This window comes from Ascidia mentula, chromosome 1 (genome assembly GCF_947561715.1).
Source record: "Ascidia mentula chromosome 1, kaAscMent1.1, whole genome shotgun sequence".
NCBI classification, from domain to species: domain Eukaryota; kingdom Metazoa; phylum Chordata; class Ascidiacea; order Phlebobranchia; family Ascidiidae; genus Ascidia; species Ascidia mentula.
The window spans coordinates 5,655,306-5,670,089 of NC_138566.1; the positions used below are offsets into that span (position 1 = coordinate 5,655,306).

At 35.1% G+C, this 14,784-nt stretch overlaps 3 protein-coding genes across 4 annotated transcripts; all 3 read right to left on the reverse strand.

Annotated features, from left to right (window-relative positions):
- Positions 1 to 299: 299 nt before the first annotated feature.
- Positions 300 to 5,497, reverse strand: LOC145887707 (serine/threonine-protein kinase 32A-like). Its single transcript, XM_082978894.1, has 9 exons — positions 5,279 to 5,497; positions 4,507 to 4,730; positions 3,590 to 3,750; positions 3,122 to 3,252; positions 2,764 to 2,867; positions 2,422 to 2,538; positions 2,151 to 2,276; positions 1,540 to 1,790; positions 300 to 1,311 (listed from the first exon to the last, which is right to left on the reverse strand). The coding sequence occupies exons 1-9, from the start codon at positions 5,334 to 5,336 to the stop codon at positions 1,203 to 1,205; spliced, it is 1,281 nt and encodes a 426-aa protein (XP_082835020.1). The 5' UTR covers positions 5,337 to 5,497; the 3' UTR covers positions 300 to 1,202.
- Positions 5,498 to 7,651: 2,154 nt separating this feature from the next.
- On the reverse strand, positions 7,652 to 11,215 carry LOC145887709 (uncharacterized). 2 transcript variants are annotated; one of them, XM_082978897.1, is made up of 7 exons: positions 11,076 to 11,215; positions 10,949 to 11,015; positions 10,727 to 10,772; positions 10,022 to 10,458; positions 9,889 to 9,957; positions 9,523 to 9,674; positions 7,652 to 8,913 (listed from the first exon to the last, which is right to left on the reverse strand). In XM_082978897.1, exons 2-7 carry the CDS (start codon positions 11,010 to 11,012, stop codon positions 8,839 to 8,841), a joined length of 843 nt encoding a protein of 280 aa, XP_082835023.1. In that variant the 5' UTR covers positions 11,013 to 11,015; positions 11,076 to 11,215; the 3' UTR covers positions 7,652 to 8,838. The 2 variants fall into 2 exon arrangements, with proteins under 2 accessions (XP_082835023.1, XP_082835022.1); XM_082978896.1 differs by having other exon boundaries at positions 10,949 to 11,018; positions 11,076 to 11,209.
- A 430-nt stretch (positions 11,216 to 11,645) lies between these two features.
- Positions 11,646 to 13,139, reverse strand: LOC145887708 (uncharacterized). Its single transcript, XM_082978895.1, has 2 exons — positions 12,747 to 13,139; positions 11,646 to 12,368 (listed from the first exon to the last, which is right to left on the reverse strand). The coding sequence occupies exons 1-2, from the start codon at positions 13,074 to 13,076 to the stop codon at positions 11,658 to 11,660; spliced, it is 1,041 nt and encodes a 346-aa protein (XP_082835021.1). The 5' UTR covers positions 13,077 to 13,139; the 3' UTR covers positions 11,646 to 11,657.
- Between the last annotated feature and the right edge of the window lie 1,645 nt (positions 13,140 to 14,784).

Consider the following 14,784-nt stretch of genomic DNA (forward strand, 5'->3'; position numbering starts at 1 on the left):
TGCCCCTTGTGTCTTGTTGACTGTGATTCTGTGTACTGCTGACGTGTCATCGAAAATTTCAAATGCGTTACAAAACTATTGCACATCCAATATTGTTATGTAGGCTACTTTTGAGTGGCGATCAGTAACGGTGCTTCAGCTTGAAAGCCGCTTAAAACACATTAAAGAACGGCTCCAACACAAAAAAATACAACTTCACCCAAAGAAAAACTGAATTTTTGAAAAGACACCTCTCTCTATCCAAACATTATGCGGAACTTTTATTGATGAAGTACCGCAATGATTATGCAGACACCAAAGAAAGTGGTGGTACTGTGGTATGTTTAATTTCCACAACAAACCCTATTTGGGTTTACAATATATTTAAAACAACAAAAAAAGCAAGACAAATAGTTTTTACTACAAAAGGCGGGATTTAGGTGTTGCATAGAATATAAAATGCTGATGAAAAAACAAAAAAAAAGGAATACAAGTCATCCCCAATCATTCGTGTCTTTAACATACAATTACATCGTTAGAAAAAAACTAGGTCATGAAGCAACCGCAGTTCACATAATAGATTTAATCTATGTGTTGCTGTCTGTATAAGTGAGCAACTTATTGATTTAGAGAGTAACATAGTAAATTTTATCAATTGTGTTCATTTGTGAGCAAATAATAAGAGTAAATATGAAAATTGTTTATCCAACCAGACAAAATTAAATATTCGGATACATTTGAAACAGGATTAAAACTAGTTCTTTAAAATACACTTTCAATATAGACGGTAACATGAAAAAATTAGAGTGCTATCATCACTTTTTTGAATTATGTTAGGTGAAGGATTTGTGCCCATTTTGATTAAATTAGAGTTTATACCATTAACATCAAAACAGCAAAAAGGTCCTGAAAACAATTTTAAAAACGTCCTGAAATACATAAAAAATGCCTCTACAAATCTTTGCGCAATATAGGCACAAGGCTTCAATAAAACCGATTATCAAAATAAAAAATAATACAGTTTGAACAAAAGTACTTCATGTAATGTAAATCAGCATTTAAGGCATTTAACTTTTTTTTGCGATGTAGCACAATTTACAACTTGTTCAATGAACCTCGTTCATTCAATTGCCCTTGCAATATTACATGTGGGCTTAAATGATCACTTCCCTTGACTGAGTGTACATCTTCCTTTTAAGCAGTGTATGGCTTGTTCCCTACATTTACTGGTCATCGTTTCCTGAAGGATTAGCATTGCACTCTTGGCTATCTGCACTACAAGCTGAGTCCAACTTTCCAACTTCTGGCTTATCAACATTTTGCAATTCCATCCTAATGAAAAGGTTACATTCTTTTAATAATTATTACTGATGTTACAATTGTTTTTAAGTATGAAAAGATGATTAAAGTTCCCAAATAATTGTAGGGTAAAATACAACAACGCCTGTCACTTATAGTTCAAAGAAAATGTTAAAACGCAACAAAAAAGTGGAATAGTTTGGCTTTTTCCAGTCTGTAACCACTCCCTATTGCAAACAAGCAAAATGTAAAAAAACTAACCATTTTCTATTGAAAGGTTCGAATTTTTCTGAGATGTTTTTTAATGCTTCTTCTTCAGCATTAATAACAGATGAAGAATTCTCTGACAAAGATTCAGAGGGTGAATCTGATGTCATTCTCTCAAGTTTTTTCCTTTGCGTCTCCTTCTCCTTCTTCCGTTTTGATATCCTCTGTTTTTTCTTGTGTAAAGGATTGGACTCAATAATCAGTTCTTCAAGTTCATAGGTTGGGTCGTAGTTCAAGTGCGTTTGCTAGTAAAAAAAAACGACTTTTAGCAATTGACAATAACACTAAAACAATTTTGCTTTAGCTCAAAAATGCAACACAGTAGTTTACTTTGTTACAAATACCGGCAAATGCTCAGGAAAAAATTTAATCCATCTATACTTACTTAAATATTATAAAACATTTTATACAAGAAAAAACCTTAGGTCATTTGTCGTTATGTTTTTTTCTGATATATATATTGTCTCTACAACTAGGCATCATCAGTATCACTGAAAACATTTAGTTTGGTTTTCTTCAGCATTTAGCTTGGTCCTGTTTACCAAGTTACCATGCACGTTAATATTGACAAAACACAAATTCAACATAGACTGCTGGGTACATACTGATGGTATAAAAGTTGGATGCAAATGTTCCAAAGTAACTTCATTTTTCTCCATGGAAGAAAACATTGAAAGTTGACACAAGGAGTCAATGTTCCGGAGCCTTTGTGATGAATTAAATTTAAAAAACTGAAAAGAAATATAATCACAAAAAAGTTGTTGAACTATGTTTTGTACAAAAAACTTATTAAAACAAATGTTATTGTATTGTACAAAAAACTTATCAAAATCATAAATTATTGGTAGGCTGAATACATATGGAGTATTTTTTTACTTTGAAAAATAGATTTTTTAAAGAATCTGGCCAATCAGTTTGAACAGATATTGTCCCTTCCTTTAGAATATCATAAGCTTCTTGGTAACTTGTTTCTCCGTCAATTCCAAATGGTCGCTAGAAAAATAAAAACGGACTTTGACTACACAACTTCAAAATAGCAGCAAGCAATTTCGGAAATGTTTAAAATAAATTTATGTAGTTTGAGGCTGTGGAAATAAATTGACACAGGAAATGTTGTTTTTAGACTTTGTGTGCACCTTACAGCTTCAAAGGAAACATTTTGAATATTTTTGAAGAAAATTATGATATTCTTATTTCTAGTTACAAACAAAAATCTACCTTATGCCTCAGTACTTCATACATGGTAACACCCAGTGACCACCAGTCCACAGAGTAACTGTAACCATCACCCTCTTTCATTCCTGCCAGGAAAACTTCAGGAGCTAAAAATTTTAACAAATATTTTTGATTTTTGGGAACCAGTAGACATTCTTGCTGACAAAAAGATTATTTCTTACATTTGTGTCAACGTTTGTTGCTCAGAAACAGCAAGCTTGTCACAATATAAAGTGTTATCTTCGTTAGATTAGTTTAAAAAATATAAAGTGTTTTCCCTTTTTTGTAGCGTTTATGTGTTGCAGTAAAAGTAACAAAGCAATATAATACAACTATTTCAATTTTTTTAAATCTTAGCTACCCGCATAGGGTTTTGTGCCAGCAAATCGATTTGATGATGGGTGTTCTTCTGACAGGACAGTAGCAATGTTAAAATCTGTCAGGTGAGCATGTCCCTTTTCATCCAATAATATGTTGTCAGGTTTTATGTCTCTGGAAAATAAATGCACATCCTTATTGGCACCTTGGAAGATGTCGAAATCTATTGGAAAAACGTTTCAACGTGGAAACCTTATTCAACAAATATCTTCAATGCCCGAGTAACAATGAAAACATTTTCTTCACAAAATTAACCTATTCTCGCAACACTTCTTTTGCATGACACAAGTGGAAACTAAAACATTTACACACAAGATTGTTTAATATTTTAAAATTACAATACCCCAAATACACAATATTCCACTTACTGTCAGTAGAATGGCATTTAGGATTTTAATGCAAATATAGGTGCACAAGACTAGTTGCTACTAGTTACAAGACCGCAGCAAACCTGTGAACGATTGATCTCGACTGAAGATAATCAAGAACGGAAGCCATTTCACATATGTAAATTTTAACGTCTTCAATAGTGAATTGTACGTTGCGTTGAATGTGGTACCGCAAATCACCTCCCAGCAGCAAATCGCTAACCATGAAAATATCCTCATCATCCTGTTTGTATCAGGTTTCGACATGTTAGAAATGAAAATATACGTTTGTTGTTAATGGTGCTTCCAATACCGATATTATGCTTAAAATAACCTTTTAGGAGTTTTAGTTTGTTGTACGTAGGACATATTGTCAAAACCACTAACATTCTAGTGACTAGTATTTTGACATCAAGTGCTTTTTACAAACTAACATGTCAGAAATAAGACTTGGAAAGCTGTTTTGAATAACATTGGCAGATTTGCTGCAAGTTAATGTTTGTTGAGGGTGAACAGTTACAAAAAGCTATAAAGTTTGAATTAGTAAGGACAACATAATAAAATATAATCTCTAAAGTATTTAATGCCATCCAATGTATATACAACTATTTTTGTTTATGTTTTACTGACTTCCTTTCAATAATAATACCTATCAAGGGCCAATAAAAGTTAAACAGGAACTGGTGTGGACCGGGTGCTAGTGAATAACCCGGGCAGACAAACAGCTGAATAATTTCACAATATGTCAGTGATTCACTGTGACTCTTTTGCAGGAGGTATAACATGCAAATTTTGCACCCATCCAAATCATCAAATTTTGTTTAAGACAAGCTGTTGAAATCACCTGCCTATGTCACAATGAATTAGATTAAATGAACAGATGATTTGTTAGTACAACTATAAGTCATTTTATAAACCACTAGCTCATGCAAATTTAAAAGTTTTTTATACACAGTGCATTGCGCCTCTTTTGACAAATATTCCAAATAAACAGTATTACCTGAAATGTAAACCAAAGATTGACAAGAAACATGTGTTGAATGGTAGACAAAATGTGAAGTTCTTTCAAAACATGATCAATCATCCCCTGTTTCCAACATGATAGCTTGCTCATATATTTCATTGCATAAACTTCGGATGAAGTTTTCTTCCGTTTTACGATGCACACTTTACCAAAACTGCCCTTTCCAATTGATCGAAGAATGTCAAAATCATCAAAGTCAACTATAACACGAAAGCAATTAGATAAACACAGTACATTTACGAAATAAGAAACAAGTTCAGAATGTATGCTTGCATGACTAGATACAACAACAAATTATATTTGACACATAATAATTTGCTCCAAAACAAGACCCATGAAAGAAAATGCAACAACATAGTGCTTAAAAATTGAAAAGGAAAAAAATCATTTCAAAATGGAAATTTTTATCTTTTGAACAATGTTGAAAATGGAAAAACATTTCAGCAAATTTTTCTTTTAAAACAAACATAATCTGCAAATATTTTTAATCTTTATAAAACAGTTTATTTTGGCTTAACATAGAACTCTCGAATATACAATCTAATATTTTAAAACATGTCATAAACACACAAAATAAATGTGTTTTTTTACCATTTCTGCCTATTTTTGCTTTTCATGTTGCAACATTTATTTTTCCATTGCAACATAAATTACAACAAGAGGAATTTTCTGTTAATAACTGTCGCACACCCCAATATTGTGTGGCTTACACTTGAATTGTGCAGATATTAAAAAAGAATGAACTTACTGTTTTGGGGGATTGGACTGACAGACTGATCAATTTCCTTCGAACTTTTGGTTCCCATCGCTTCAAATTGCCCAAGTCACCTAATCAGACGCAGACAAGGATAAGCTCTTCGCAGTGTCACACCGAAGTGGGGACAATCCCTCCAACACAACCCTCACAAAACTTAATTATTCGCTCAAACAAAGAACGTCACGCAAGAACAGTTGCGTTGCGCCTTCCTTTATTGCCAAACAACGAGTGAATGATTCAGGAAATAGGGCTCCGCGTTGCATTATTTGGAATGCATGCGGCACGCAATCGTGCGTGACATACTGTTTGTCAACATTACGTTTTGTTTCAAATTTGCTGGCAAGGTTAAAAAAAATATAAAGCTGAAAACCCGCGAAATGCAAAAAGAACAGATCTTTGCTTCTTCGAAACAGGCATCCTGTAAGATTGCGATCAAATTGTACCTTTTGCGTTGTGATTTTATTGACAGAAAAAGAGCTGTTTTATGAGATCTATACATACAGAGTTATGTAAATAGCGTGTGTGGTATATAAACCAGGGCCAGGTGCGCCCAACCTTTTGGCAAAATAGGCAGGCCCCATGACAGAAGATTATTATGCAGCTGGTGCGGCACACCAGAGACATTTTTCAAATGATTTTGGAAAAAGTTCCTTGCGGCACATTTTTTTTCTCTCATGCGGTTAGCAAGTCGTTTCGTGGCCCAATTGTCAGGAGATTTGTGTTCTTCTTTTCAATACACGCTAGTGCAAAAAAGACAAATGTCTGTACACCGAAATCGCTCTACATACGATATTTTATTGTCTGCGCTTTGTGTAATTAAAACAACAACGTTAAAGTCCTTCAATCATGGTATTTTTTTTAAATGCTGATTAATTCGGTTGGCGTGTTGTTGAAATCATTCAATTAACGAATACAAGTTAATACAAAAGAAACTTGTTACGCTGCATGAGTCTAAGGTAAAGCGTGCACGAAAATCAGCGATTTGCTGCAATAAATAGCAAACGCAGCAATCTGAAAATAGTGTATTCTGAAAATAATGTCATACAAAAGCAACTTCCTGCCATCCTGCAACGAGCGAACAAATAACTATAAACTGGCTACACAAACAGTATCCACACGTGCAGCACTAACGCTAAAAGGCATATTAAAATTTCGTCTTAGATAAAGCACAAAGTGCATAACTTACGTAACAAAGGCAGCGATCTGTGCAAAACTTATCGTAAACGCACCCCCATAATAAACGACCGCTGCAGCAAAAATTAAAAAAATTATCCTGCGACTATAATTTGCGCATATTTAGAATTAGAACGCGGGCCCATAGTCCTTGCATTGCTTCCATTGGTGTCACACCGAACCCTAGGCCTAAATGATAGTTGAAATAGGCTTTACTAATTTGAAAAACTTTTTCACTGCCACCAAAGACATCAGCGATTCTGTCATTATCTCATTAAAAGTATATGGCGATTTTTAATTAACCCCCCGAAACAACTAATGCCAGAAATATTGTTAAAGAAATACTTTCGGCAAACAGAACTTTCGGTGCATCTGTCACTGAGTTATCAACCTCAATATGTGTACCAACTATAGCGTCTGTAACGAACTATCCCTCCGTTATAACTATTACTCAGCACTGTAAGATTAATAAATGACAAAATGTCAAGACGATCAAGATCCTCGGTCCCTCGGTATTACGTGCATGGCTGGTAATGTCGGTACTGTCAATTCTCAGATATCTAACCTTTTGCTCCTACATCAGCGATGCCAAACTCCAGACAAAACTTTTTTTTCAACAGAAAGATTTTGTGTAAAAAATTATGCAGTATTTCCACAATGATCGGGATATTTTTTTTCTGACGCCACTGCCGAGAAATGATGAATTGGAAACTAAAATTTGGTGTTCCACAAACGAAATCCAGGATACCAGTGTGCCGTGATCCTAAAGCGTTTGAAAATCGCTTGTTTGCATAGAACGTGTCGAAAATTATCGCTTTAATTAGGCATATAGTTTATACATTGAAATTAAAACACTGCGTCACGTGTTTCTATACAATGTTCAGTAGTTGAGCAACTGTAAATCATAGACATTTGACTGAAACAGTCGTTTGGTGCACGAATGCAGGTTTGCAGCTGGAAAACCCACCCAGATTACGAGATGCAATAACTTCTATCCTGAACAAAATAATCCAGATTATCCGAAGAAAATGATTACATCATCATGGGCACGTTCATTTTTGTCCGAATTGGGCGAATATCCGAATCAACAGAATTAAAAATCGCCGAAAGGTCCCAGTAGCTTGCATAATTTACCCAAAAAATTGACACCATAGCCTTCGTTTCATGGACACGTTCATCATCAGTGCTATTTTTTTACCAAAACATAAAAGCAACAAAACATCGGACGAATTGAACTGAAAACGACAATTGTGTTTTTGACCAGGTTGTCATCAAAAGTTTTACAGACGTATTTACCACAGTACACACACAATCTCAGGCCTACAAAGTGTAAAACAGCCATTTGTACATTGTTCGAGGTTCACTTGAATAGTGTCAGCATTAGAAATAAACACGAGGAGCAGAGAATAAAACCTGTAAAAAACACAAGCCCCGCTTAAAGGTTGTTTCCGTATGGAGTGGAATGGTTAACTGGCGCCCAAATACCAAAACAGTCAGAAGTAAATCAAAATAGTCGGTTTCCCAGATACAACATTGGTTGACATAAGTGGTATACCGGTATGGCAATGCAAAGACAAGCTTTCTTACCTAATAAACTGAAAACAATGCAAGGTAAATAAATAGCAACAAATTACATACATTGCACATACCCAAATTGTAAAAGGTTAAATACAGGTACGTACAAACTAACAAAATGTAGTTAATTGGTTCAATGAAAATAGTATCATCAAATCAGTTGGCTATGACTTTTTTAATAACGTTTATTCATTAAACTATGATTAAAACCAATGCCATAGGGAAAACATGAATGGAAAATGACGATTAATATAGTGGTGCAACTTATCAACTTAAGTCACTTTCGTACCTGTTTTGTGCAAGAAAAACATGAAAACAAAACGAAAAAACAAATTCTACTCAAGAACATGAAGGAAACAAATGTGCTTTTTACAGGAAGAGGATATTTTGTTGCAAGAAGGAATACACATGTCAAGCTTCTTAAAAGCTCAGGACAGGACAACATTTAAAAAAAAAATTTGTAACATTTTTTTATGGCCAACGTAACTATCACAAGGTTGATCTTAAGCGGATTACAAATTCCACAAAAATATTAAAATCCACTATATTACCATTTTTGATGTCTATACAAAAATGTTCATCAAAAAAGCAAAGCATTAAATGTAATATCAGTTTTTTGAACGTTGTTGCAGTGTTCATAATTAGGTCAGATACAACTTGTTCACAGCTAAAATTAAAATTCACAGTCTCTCTAAAATAGTTGATCATTGCATACGAGATATTTTTAGGCAGTAACACAAGAAAGCTCAGAAGTAAAACAGGTATAAAAATACGTGAACAATTCTGAATGTGATGCTGTCATACTAAAATCGGAGTCGAATTGGTACTGTGTGTTCTGCATACACCGCATCTGGACCATCAAAGTCTTCAAAATCATCCTAAAACAAAAATGTAAGTTTATACAGAGGCATCCAAACATGTGAAAAAAGTTATGCTGATGACTTATCAAGGGGACTTGTCAACACGGAAAAGAGTCAGATTTGACCAAATCTGAACACCTGCAGCCAATATGTAACCCAATTTGAATACTTAATTTTCATACAAGTAATAAAAAATCACACATATATACCAAATGTATTCTGGATGTAGCGGTATATTCCATTGTAATGTCCTTATTCATGTACTAAATTAGTTAAATGTTTGTTTTGTGCAATCCCATTTTAGGGCATAAATCTTAACCCCAATGTGCATTGTATGTTTTTGAGATAAACACATTAAATAAGAGACACACTGGCAATATTTGGATTCAGTTTCCATAATGGTACTTGGTCCAACACTCCCCTAGTTTTTATTTAAATGAATGAAGGTCACAAAATTTATGTTTAAATATTGTTTGATGCCTGGACTGGTTATGCTTTATGTTATTTAGTAACTTGCAAACAACTTCCATTAGAGATTTGAACAACTTTAATTGCAAACATAGGGAGCACAATCAACACTTTTAGGGCAAATTTAAGGGTGTTAGGTTCATGAATAAAGAAGCTTACCATTGGTACTTCTTGAAGTCTTCGGAAGCGAAAAGCATGCATGAATCTGCGTTGGTATTTGTACACCAAAACTACAATTGCGATGAACAACGATGATGCAACCACACCCAGTATGACCCCAACAGCTGGGGACATTTTCTTGCCTGGCTTAACTGAAAAAGTTGGGTTTTCATGTAAGGTAAAATTGCCAGGTAATTTAAATAATATAAAACCTAGATTATTTATAATTCAATCAATTTAAATAAAAGTACTTTACTGTAGGTTTCCTATTGTTCACAAATCATGATAACTGATTAAGGGCTTGGGAGCAACTTTAAATAGCAATAAAACAAAACTGCATTGTGTAATAAACATATATATATATACCTGGTTTTGTAATGGAAATGAAAGCGGTGGCATTTGAATTGTTTTTTGCAGTTTCCATGGTTGAACTCACTGTCGAAAAAAGGGTAAAAGATAATTGTAAACAATAGAACATAAATATCACCAAAAAACTTACTTGTGGTCTGTGTCGCTGATGCATTAGTGGTAGAGGTTGCAGTGCTTGTGGTTGTAGTTGTCGTCGTCTGTGTGGGTATGCCAGTTGTCGTAGTTGGTATTTTGGGTGTGGTGGTTGTTGTAACTGGGCTAGCTGTGCTTGCATCGACAATAGAAGGAGCAGTTGTTGCTGGGGGCATTGTGGTTATATTGAGCATATTTGCATTTGTCTGGTTCACAAGCAACTTGCTAGTGGTGCTAAGTCCATTTCCTGGTGTTGTTGTGTTGGTAATTTGTGTGGTCACTGATGTTGGAGTAGATACAGTTGTTGGTGTAGTGGTTAAATTAGGTTGCACCACCGATATAGTTGTTTGACTTTCACTGGAGGGTGTTGTGAGGTTAGCAGGTGCTGATGTACCGTTGATAGTCGTATTGTCAGATGGTGGACCCAAAGTAGGACTAATAATATAAAGGCAATGAAAAGGAAACCAAAATAATTATATATATGCAAATTAATGTCCCATGGTCTTGCTCTGAGGAAATAAAAATAGATTTGAGGAAATAAAAAGCTAACTAAACAAAATGGAGGTCTGTTTTTGTTTACAATTATAGATATTTAACAACAACCTGTGTGTTTGGCAGTAAGATTGATGCAATTTTTATCAAGGATGTAACTTTGCAATTTCCTTGAAATAAATAATTACCATCCTAACATTAGACTGCTTACCCTGAAGAACTTGTAGAGTTCAGAGTGTTTGAGTGTTCAGATGTACCTAAAGGGTTAATTTTGTAAAAATGTATACACATGAACAAATATCTAAGAGTTTCTAATATTTGCAAATAAAATTTTAAACCACTATCCAATATTTTTCCATGGTGTTGACAATCATCACAATTCACAACATCTGTTTTTGAAATTATTTTACAGTGAAGAAGAATACAAACCAACCATTTGTAAAAGAACATAGCCAGAAAAGTATCAAAATCTTCTGCGACCCACTCAATGTCATCATATTCTGCTTGAAAAAAAATTTATATTTATGATTAAACAACAAAGTGCATATTGTTTTGCTTACTGTTGTTTTGAGTGCGGTTCCACTATTCTTTCTTCAAGAGTATTTGATAAAGTGAAGCAAACACAGGCAATGTAAACTAAGATTAAGGTGATAATATTCTAACAAATGTTTCTCTAAAGCAAAAATACCAACAAAAACGGAGTTATTTTGGTTACAACCTACAAAACACATAATACAACAATTGCAGAACGATTCTTCTCACTATAAAAAATAACAGAGATAAAAACGTTTTCTCAGCACCCTGGAAGCACTACAAGTGTGGCAGTCCAAAACATAATTGCAATTTTGAGCACCCATGCAAAGTTTGGTTAAGTACAAAAGTGGAGGCAAAAAGTTATAAAAAACACAGCTAAAATTAAAAAAACTTATTAATCTTTAAATGACTGCATTATGGTGAAATACAAGTCAAGAATGATGTTTTTCATTCAAAACAAAACACTTCAATGGAAGCTACCAACATTAAAATGCTGCATTGGCACTGAAAATATTATAAACACAAACAACAACTACATCTTAACGCATCCAGTGGACAGTAGTTTAGTGGACTCTCCATTGACATGTATGAATGATAATTGAGAAACCTTAGTGCAAAGGACTTGTTGGTTTTGATTTAGACGTTTTATTTTTACCATCATCATCTTGACATTTGGTGCATATGTAGGTGAAACCAAATGTTAAAGGCACTGAACCTACAGCAGGTTTACTTGTTTTCAAAGCTGTGAACGCAGTATTGTCTCTTGAACCCAGCTGTCCATGCAATATTCCATTGTTGTACTTTGTGTTTACCTCCAACCCACACAAATAGCACGACACCACTTCAGGAAGAGGTATCCTTGGTAGCACAGATTTGGTGGTATCCTGTTTGATAAAATCCTTCTGCACCGCATGCCATTCCGGCTTGTACTTGGGTAGGCAACTTATGCACATGAAAGTTATGGAATCAGCAATAACATTTGCACCAGCAACAGGCTTTTGCTCAAGTATTGTCGGATAAAATGGCATTCCAGCTCGCATCTGCTCATATGACGGCTTGCAGTGCACTGGGCATATTGGACAATTGTGGTCCTCTGTCTTGCCACAAGAATAACACACAAACTGTGATGTTGTTTCCTCATGGTTTTCAGTTTCACTCAGTTTTCTTTTCAATTGTCTTGAACTTGATGAATGGTCTGACTCATCTGGTTTCCTTGTCCCAGGTTTCTTGTTGTTTACAGGTTCCTCCTCACTTTCATAGTCATCACGATCATCAAAGTTGTCCCGTGAATGCTCGTTAAGGATTTCTTCTAATTCAATCTGCATTTGATACCAGAAAATTTGTAAAAGCTTTTTATTGTCAGTGGGTTGGCATTTTTAAATACCATAAAAGAATTTATTTTACTGTTGATTGAACACTCGTTGGTGCAGGATCATCCTGGAATGTTAAAAACTGCTTGAATACCTGGCATGTTTATCTTTTCTCTTATACCTCAGGAAATATTAATTACTCTGTAGGCCTATATCTTTTAGATAATTATTAGTATGGCACAATTCCCCTATTGCAAAATAGAGACAATATGCTTTGGATGTGTCCAGAATATATTTATGTGTTTCGGACACAAAGCCGACATAATTCTGTCATGCATTTTGTCCCATCGGATATGGTAAAGCTATACTACTAACAACTTTACATACTTGGGACACAGGCTGTCGAATTTCGCAACCGCTTGGACGTTTTAACCAGTACAGTCTCTTGCTGATCGGTGTCCTTGTCCGCTCGAAAGATTCCCACTGCTGTGATAGAAACGCACTACACACGAAACAAGATACCACAGACCAATCTTCTCGCATGGGTTCAGCACCAGGTGCTGGATCATGATATTCCAAAAAAGGGAAAAATGGTCCTTCTGTTCTAACCCGTGGGCTCCTTGAATAAAGCAAGACCATATTTTCTTCGCATGCTCTGTTGCCACACACAAAGCAGACCGTCATTGCCCGACGGGAAAAGTTCGGTTGTCTGAACATGTTATGGACCTACGATCGAACCATGTCTTTGTTAATCGACAAAATCATCACCTGTCAAAGAAATGTCATGAGACCTGGGAATAATAAAATACATGTCAACAGACAGGAGTCAAAAATATTTTTGGGTAAACAGTTCCGCATCAATGGGTAAGTATTCTTAAAAAGGTTTTGACCATAGAATACAAGAGTGTGCTACGGTTAGAGAGAAACATTCATGACTTACCACTTCAATTGCTTTCAGATCACGTTATACTTATTCAACAAACTTTATCACAGTTATTACATATACACTACACGGCACAACGCCTACGTTTTACTTTAGAATGACTTTAAACATACACACTTTCGCGCTTTAATCTTTGCTGGTGACGTCACTTTCAACCAAGTAAAACCTAAAATTTATACCGATTTTTCTGGCTTTGATGCTAATCTGCAACAAATATTTGATAGATATACAGATTAAAAAAGTTATCAGGAACGGAAAGTGGTTTGGCACTCGTTAAAATCCACGTCAGTCACGATACACCATCAAAGCAAAAAGTCTAAAAGGGAATGCTGTTCAATCATGTGGAAAGCTTTTCACCAAACTTTGATTTTTGATTCTGTCAGAATGACAATAGTCAAGCTATTCAGCCGAAACCGAATATTCGGGAAAATCTGCCGAAAAATTCCGATAATAATTCCAATTTTTGTGCCTAATTCTTCAGGCGAAATCCCAATTCCCTCTCTAGTGGTATGCGATTAGCCTAATAAAATTACAGTTTACTCAGCTATTAAATTGCAAGGAACATTTACCAACTGAACTAATCTAGTAAAAAGCATGAATGTCATTCTGTTTCATGGTAAATTATTACCAATTTCTTCTAACAATACAGGTCTGAAACACCTTTGTTCGTTTGGTACACACTAAACAGCAGTGGTCCCAAATTGTACAAAGCTCTAAAATTTGAGAGAACTTTAAGATAACGCAATATGCATTTTCATTTTCATTCAGGTTACACACGTCAATGAGGAGGTGTTCTCAACGTGGTATTGTCGTAGGCGTTGGCTTATGTTCTCATATTTGTGAGGTTGCAATGTGCACATGTATGTAAATGGAAACGTAAAACCATATTCGCGGGATCGCATCCATTTTTGTGGTTTCTTGACCTTTGCAGGATATTTTGGAATTTTTTTGGATGTGGTTAGAACGCAAGCACTGCATAAAACTAACAATTGAATTGAAATTTGAAAACCACTGATCCACGAACCTACGTTAATAACCTGGCCACGAAACCTCAGATCAGGTTTTCTTCTTGGTATTGGGTCGAGCGCTTAACCGATGCCGTCTGCGTAACATACATGTACCACGCTTGGGATGAGCGCTACCTAGAGATTGTCTGGCGACAAGCTTGAAGGCCAAAAAGCAAATCTTTTCCCATACTCAAGTGCAAACCTTCGTTGAAGAACTTACAGGTTTGTAATCAAGTGTAGCACATTTGGGACTGAGTTTCAGAAGTTAACTACTCCTCACTTTTTATCCATTAAACGCGATGTTTTTTTACTAATATAACCCCAAAGGGGGTTAATTGTTTCTCAGGGATCGCAAGCGGCGGCTTTGCCAGCCTCAAAATTTAATTTACTTATCTTTTTCCGGGAGTGGACAAAACGACAAAGCTTCAATAAGTACTAATTGACGCATAAATACGCCAATAACGTTCTGTGTTTG

What these genes read in the sequence shown, in the direction of transcription:
- LOC145887709 (XM_082978897.1), bottom strand. Translation starts at nt 11,012, where the DNA reads ATGATGACATTGAGTGGGTCGCAGAAGATTTTGATACTTTTCTGGCTA. An exon ending in AACTCTACAAGTTCTTCAGG is followed by an intron (nt 10,459 to 10,726) that starts GTAAGCAGTCTA and finishes TTATATTATTAG; the next exon opens with TCCTACTTTGGGTCCACCAT. An exon ending in CATTTCCATTACAAAACCAG is followed by an intron (nt 9,675 to 9,888) that starts GTATATATATAT and finishes CAACTTTTTCAG; the next exon opens with TTAAGCCAGGCAAGAAAATG.
- LOC145887708 (XM_082978895.1), bottom strand. Translation starts at nt 13,076, where the DNA reads ATGTTCAGACAACCGAACTTTTCCCGTCGGGCAATGACGGTCTGCTTT. An exon ending in TTCGACAGCCTGTGTCCCAA is followed by an intron (nt 12,369 to 12,746) that starts GTATGTAAAGTT and finishes TATCAAATGCAG; the next exon opens with ATTGAATTAGAAGAAATCCT.
- LOC145887707 (XM_082978894.1), bottom strand. Translation starts at nt 5,336, where the DNA reads ATGGGAACCAAAAGTTCGAAGGAAATTGATCAGTCTGTCAGTCCAATC. An exon ending in CAGTCCAATCCCCCAAAACA is followed by an intron (nt 4,731 to 5,278) that starts GTAAGTTCATTC and finishes TTCGTGTTATAG; the next exon opens with TTGACTTTGATGATTTTGAC. An exon ending in TCGAGATCAATCGTTCACAG is followed by an intron (nt 3,253 to 3,589) that starts GTTTGCTGCGGT and finishes TTTATTTTCCAG; the next exon opens with AGACATAAAACCTGACAACA.